This window comes from Odontomachus brunneus, unplaced genomic scaffold, assembly GCF_010583005.1.
Source record: "Odontomachus brunneus isolate Ranch 3 - 2012 unplaced genomic scaffold, Obru_v1 Obru_scaffold_187, whole genome shotgun sequence".
Lineage (NCBI taxonomy): Eukaryota > Metazoa > Arthropoda > Insecta > Hymenoptera > Formicidae > Odontomachus > Odontomachus brunneus.
In genome coordinates, this window is record NW_022639637.1 from 523,682 (window position 1) to 530,252 (window position 6,571).

At 32.8% G+C, this 6,571-nt stretch overlaps 1 protein-coding gene across 1 annotated transcript; it reads right to left on the reverse strand.

The window, feature by feature from the left end:
- Positions 1 to 3,308: 3,308 nt before the first annotated feature.
- On the reverse strand, positions 3,309 to 5,091 carry LOC116851680 (the record flags this gene model as incomplete). The annotated part of the gene is made up of 1 exon (XM_032831340.1): positions 3,309 to 5,091. A coding segment is annotated over one exon (1,656 nt), but the record flags the coding sequence as incomplete, so codon positions are not given.
- Between the last annotated feature and the right edge of the window lie 1,480 nt (positions 5,092 to 6,571).

Here is a 6,571-nt window from a genome sequence, read left to right on the forward strand (position 1 = left end):
GGGACTGCACCTTTAGGAGTATAATACATGAAAAAACAACTGCATATACATAGCATGCGACCATATGAAGCAATAAATATTGAATATTAAGCATCTAACATCAATCTGTCGACTTAATACTCAATGCTTATTGGTCCATATGATCTTACATATGCATATGCAACTATGTCATTTCATGTGCGGTGAGTTTTAGAGTTGACTGCCCAGGGCTGCATTCCGAAATTCACTGTTAGTACTGAAATTCTATAGTATACGTGACATGAATTATAGATTTTCAGTACTCGCAGTAAATTTCGAAACGCAGCCCAGAACTGACAGTCTGTAGTATATACAACATGGAGTGCGTTCCACTTAGCACTCGCAAAGACGCGGTGTTATTCTATCTTTGTTTAACATGCAATGAGCAACAAAGATAGAATTACGCTTGCGTCGTTGCGAACGTTAAGTGTAACGCACCCATGGGCTGTACATATTTATATTCGCGGTGTAAAGCAATAGCGTAAGGTCACTAATGGTTAGGTGTACTCAGCCAATCATTGAAGTGTGAAGTCTATTCGCAGTGTAGATAGGAACGCAACTGAAATGTACATACAATCAGCTGTGAAATTTGACAGTCCCACAACAAACCGTGTGCACGAAATTTGAACATGTGATGGAAGAAATAAAATATGAAGAATTCACCGTATGGAGCAGATTTATATGTAATGTACTTTTTTCTATAGTAAATAAAGCCAGAGGCGTCTATTTTGATGTGAGCTGCATAATAAATATTGTAAATATATATTGTAATGTAATTGTTTGGAATAATGTGTAAAACCAGAGGCGTCTATGCTGACGTGAGCTGCATTAAAAATATTGTACATGTATTGTAAATTGCAATGTAATTATTTCCAATAATATATAAAATTAGAGGCGTCTATTCTGACGTGAGCTGCTTAGTAATAAATATGTGAGTCTATATTGTAATGTTATAAATTGCATAGAATAATGAAAGCAAAGATGGTTATTTAAACCTAAATTGCTTTCAATTGAATTTGTATACATGTATTTCAATGTCAAAACATAAAATACTATTTGATATACTACAGGTATCTCCTTTGGCATTGTTACATGTATGTTTGTAATATATGCAACATCTTTGTAACACAAACTGAAATATTTATAGAGATAAAACGAATCATCATTCAGTAAAAGTATTTTCAGAAAGATTTGCTCTGACAGATATACAACTGTTCTTAAAAATATTAGAGCTACATATTCTGATATGTGAAATATTATTGAAGCAAACTATCTCATGCAATTACATATAGTGTCACACAGGTTCTCAGACACAATTATTGATATCACAATCAGTATTACATATTCTGACACATGAGATATTATTATTTTAATTAACGAACCATCTCATGTAGCCATATGTAATGTGATATAATGAAATATTTCATGTAATTATATATATTGTCTTAGAGATTCACTGTTACATAATTTTTTCTAAAACAAACTTTTCCACATGTACTTTACTTTGGGAGCGGTGCACTTGGACACGGTGCATTTGGACACAGCCAATCACAGCACCGTGTGATTAGAGACATTTGTAGGGTCCCTTGGAACAGCGACTTGTGATTGGACTGTGTCCAATTGCCCCGTGTCCAACTGATATACACCCCTTTACTTTTCCTATAACAAACTGTGTTGTTTTCTAGATATGTAAGATATGATTGAAGTGAATCATTTTACATAATTATACATAGTATCAAAGAAATTCACGGTCTAATTAACTACTCTTCCTATAAAAACCTGAGGAATGTATTCTCAAATGTGAGATATTGAAAAAAAACATCCCATGAATTTATACATAGTGACAGAGAGATTCACTTTTAGATATATTCTTTTGGATATATATATATATATATATATATATATATATATATATATATTTGCATATATATAAATATATGCTTTTTATATAATAATATAAAAAGCAGAGAATGTACTATAGCATATGTGAGCAACGTATTACTCATATTGATTTATGCTACAGAAATCTTGCATGGTGCTATGTGATTTTTTGTGAATAAATAATGTTAGAGAAGTTCGGTTAGACATATGCATTATGTATATGAATATTCAAAGCAGATACACTTATACGTGTATGGTTTGCATGTCATTATATTAAAGACCATGCATCTTAATATGATATGGTTTTTGTAATAAGTAATATTAGAAAAATTTGCTCTCACATATATACAACATTTAATAAGATTAAAAGCAGCAACAATAAATCATACATAAAATCTTTATTCAAAATGTTTACTTTTAATAATATCAATTGACAGAAGCATCTAGTGTCATGTCAACTCATTTTTGCAATAATTACAAGTTTAATTTTGTAATAAGTTGTGTCAAGGAACGCGCTTTGACATGAAATACTTATAAGATTATTAACAACAGATGCAAAATGTATTGCACCAATGGAACATATACATCTGGTCAACGATGGCAGAATAAAGATGCGACCCCATATTAACAGGAGTAAATGTGATAAGTAGGATTGAAAAAGTTACTTGTAAAAAGTAATGCGTTACCCTCACTCGTTACCCATTCAAAGCATAACTCGTCACCGTAATGGTTACTTAAAATTAACAAATCTGTATAATTTCATAATTTTTTCACAAATTATTAAGAATTTTTTAGAATTTCTGTCTGTTTCATCTATAGACATATATTCTATATGTGCAAAGAAACGGTAAGTTTCTTGTAATTCAAAACTTACGAAATTATTCGTTATTGTTATAAAAAAAAATATAACTGCGTAAATGTGTTACTGTTACAACCGTTTTTAATTAAAAAGTAACGTTACCAAATCGTAAGTGAAAAAAAAACTTATGATATTACAGATTTTACTTTTTCAACCTACAAGGAGATGACGCCAATTAAGAAATCGCTTTTCCAACGAGTCATAGTGCGTTCGATAGCTTACATGTAGCTAATAAAAACCCTAAAGGCGTTTGTGCCAATGGGCCTTCGTTTAGGAGAAATTACAAAACAAAGTTAGGGTCACGCAACTATGTCCCATGTAAAGAAGAACATTAGAATCTTTTTCGAGTAAGCGGCGTAGCTGAGCCGACTAAGGCTCCCGTCCATACATTTTTGCGCCGGCGGCGTGCGTTCGAGTCACGCCGACGACTGCTTCGCTTTTTTTTTTTTTCAATTTTGGATATATAAAAGACACTACATTAATCATTATTTATTTTTTTAAATTTATTTTGTTTTTCTATGTAAAAATAAGGACATTTCGGGATGTTTGAACGCAATACGAAATAAAAAACAGTTTTAAAGTCATGAACTGATTATATTTCTCATGCAATGTACATGTGTTATTTTGTCAAGAATATTTTGTACAATATAAACTTTCTTTTATAATTATATATTTATTTACATACGATAAAAGGTTTCCATCGCTTCGCAATGTTGTGGATGAAAATTGATGTAAAAACATTGGAAACATAAAATTTTTTCGCACCACGAACATTTAATAAATGAATTATGTTGTCCACATACACATGTTTTATTATAAATGTTTGAAGAGAAGCATAATTGATTCACATTTAAAAATATTTCTCTATCGTCAGCTAATTTGGATGCATACCATGCATATTGAAGCATACATTTAAATTTCGGCGCTGATAACAGATAATGAGTTAAAGATTGTATACGAATCGCATCAGCACGAGTATTTAATTGTTTGCTTTCGTCACCTGATTGTGAAATTACATCTGGACAGTTTTGTATTTTCTTAATTATAACTTTCACTTGTCGATAAAAATAAACGTCGCACGGCTGACATATCGGAGTACATTTTGGCGGTATAATTTGTAAATTACATGTTGGTTTATTATTTTTGTCGCGAAATATTTCGTTATACATTTGGATGTTTTTTTGTCCTCCCCAGGAATCAACAATAAATAAAAACAAATTATCCCCGACATACGGCTTAACAACATTTTCCAAATACTGTGCGTATAATGATGTTGTTAATTTGCCCGATTTAGAACATGTAATAACGACATTTTTACATAATTCTAATAATTTATCTACATCTTTTTGTACGCGTACTCCAAAATTATCAGAAAATTCTTGCAAACAAACAAATACTTTATTTAATAACTTCCCGGATTTCGTCAGTGAATACTGGGCGGTGTATGAATGTGAAACTTTATTTAAATCGTCTATGTACAATGGAACTAATTTTTCTCCAGTGTGCGTGTAAGTTCGCGAAACATTAACTCTATACTCACATCCTGTTTGGTCTGTATTAATTACAAAATCGGGATCGTAATCTGGCGAAATTGCTTGAATTAATGTTTGAAATTGTTCCGCTGATTTTATGACAACTTCTGGTGTAATTGCTTCTTTTTTGGAAACATATCGAACAACGCGACGATTCGATATCCTATAATCGTGTAAAAAGTTGGTCAACCACGTGCTGGATGCTACGAAATGAAAAACATTTGTATGTTCTTCGCTGTCTTGTTCTTCTTTTGGCTTGTTATATTGTGCGGCTGCAGCAATAGCCCACTGTTGAAGCAAACGTCGCGTAACTAATTGATTCTTATTTCTTGCTTCTGTGAAGCGATCGTACACATTAGTTTTTATTGTATTTAATTTGTCTCTAAAAGTACCGCCTGACAAAACAGCTTTTTTATATTTCGTAACATCAGAAGGATGGTTTAAATATTTTCTAAAATGATGCTTTAATGTTTTGAAAGACCACTGTGGATGTTCTTGTGCTGTCAGTACGACCTTTAATTTTGTATCGTATGGCACTACTTTATGCGTAGAAATTTTTTCTGGAGGTTCATAATCTTCCAATTCATCGGGTGTATTCTTACTTGTACTCGGCATATTTTCGCATACAACCACGTTTTGTTCTTCTTCTGTATAATATTCAATGTCGTCCAAAATTTCATGCTCTCCTAATAGTTTAATAAATTTTTCAAAAAGTTTGCCGCCAACTAATTTAGCATTGTTCGAAAATTTGCGTGGGGCGTCAACAAATATTAAATTAAAGCGTACAGCAATATCTACAAACAATTATTTTACATTATAATTTGAAATATACTGTGACGTTATGAAAGCAGATAATTAATTCTTCATTAATATATTTACCACGAAAATATTCAACCGCATCCGTCAAGTCTTCCTTCGAAATATCGCACTTTGCAAGAAGTTGCACATATTCGACAGTTTCATCGGTAATAAATGTTGTCTCCATTTTTACTGATGTTTCGTACCACGCTCTCTTTACAAATGCTACCACGAAACTGGTCAGACCGTTACAACGTGTGAGAGTCCCTCTGTGAAAACCGTTAAAAAGGTCGAAAGGAGGGGGGGACTCTACCTAACAAAGGTCCTTTCTTACAAGTGAACACTGACGAATATACCTGCTTGTCCATTTGCGAGACTCATCTTTTTAAAATATTTCACACTTTTATTCTACATATAAAAAATTCAACAACAAAAATAATAAACCAAAATATAATTTATAATTTATACCGCCAAGATGTACATCGATATGCGATGTTTATTTTTACATCAATTTTCATCCACAACATTGCGAAGCGATGGAAACCTTTTATCGTATGTAAATAAATATATAATTATAAAAGAAAGTTTATATTGTACAAAATATTCTTGACAAAATAACACATGTACATTGCATGAGAAATATAATCAGTTCATGACTTTAAAACTGTTTTTTATTTCGTATTGCGTTCAAACATCCCGAAATGTCCTTATTTTTACATAGAAAAACAAAATAAATTTAAAAAAATAAATAATGATTAATGTAGTGTCTTTTATATATCCAAAATTGAAAAAAAAAAAAAGCGAAGCAGTCGTCGGCGGGACTCGAACGCACGCCGCCGGCGCAAAAATGTATGGACGAGAGCCTTAGTCGGCTCAGCTACGCCGCTTACTCGAAAAAGATTCTAATGTTCTTCTTTACATGGGACATAGTTGCATGACCCTAACTTTGTTTTGTAATTTCTCCTAAACGAAGGCCCATTGGCACAAACGCCTTTAGGGTTTTTATTAGCTACATGTAAGCTATCGAACGCACTATGACTCGTTGGAAAAGCGATTTCCTAATTGGCGTCATCTCCTTGCTAGTGATAACGGATACATTTTAGAACAGCGTGGACTTTGCACTTAGAGCGTAGCATAGACATAACAAGAACAGACCGAGCGTTTCCAATATTTGAACAACAAAACTGAGGTACAAACAGGTAAACAAAGTTACATAAAAGAGATAGAAGGTGAAAACAGTATCTCTTTCTCTTTCTAAATCGCACGATAAAAAAAAGACGGAGATGTAGTCTCCGTCTCTATTTATGTCGCAGTTCGGTACTCATTGCACATGTCAGCCAGTTTTTTATTTGCTCACGTCCTATTTCCTCTTACTTCATCGTCCCACGCGCAATGAGTCTCAAGTAGATCGTAGGTTCCGCACGGGACGATGAGATAAGGAAGAATAGCGCGAGCTGGAGTAACGAGTAATACGTTACTGTTT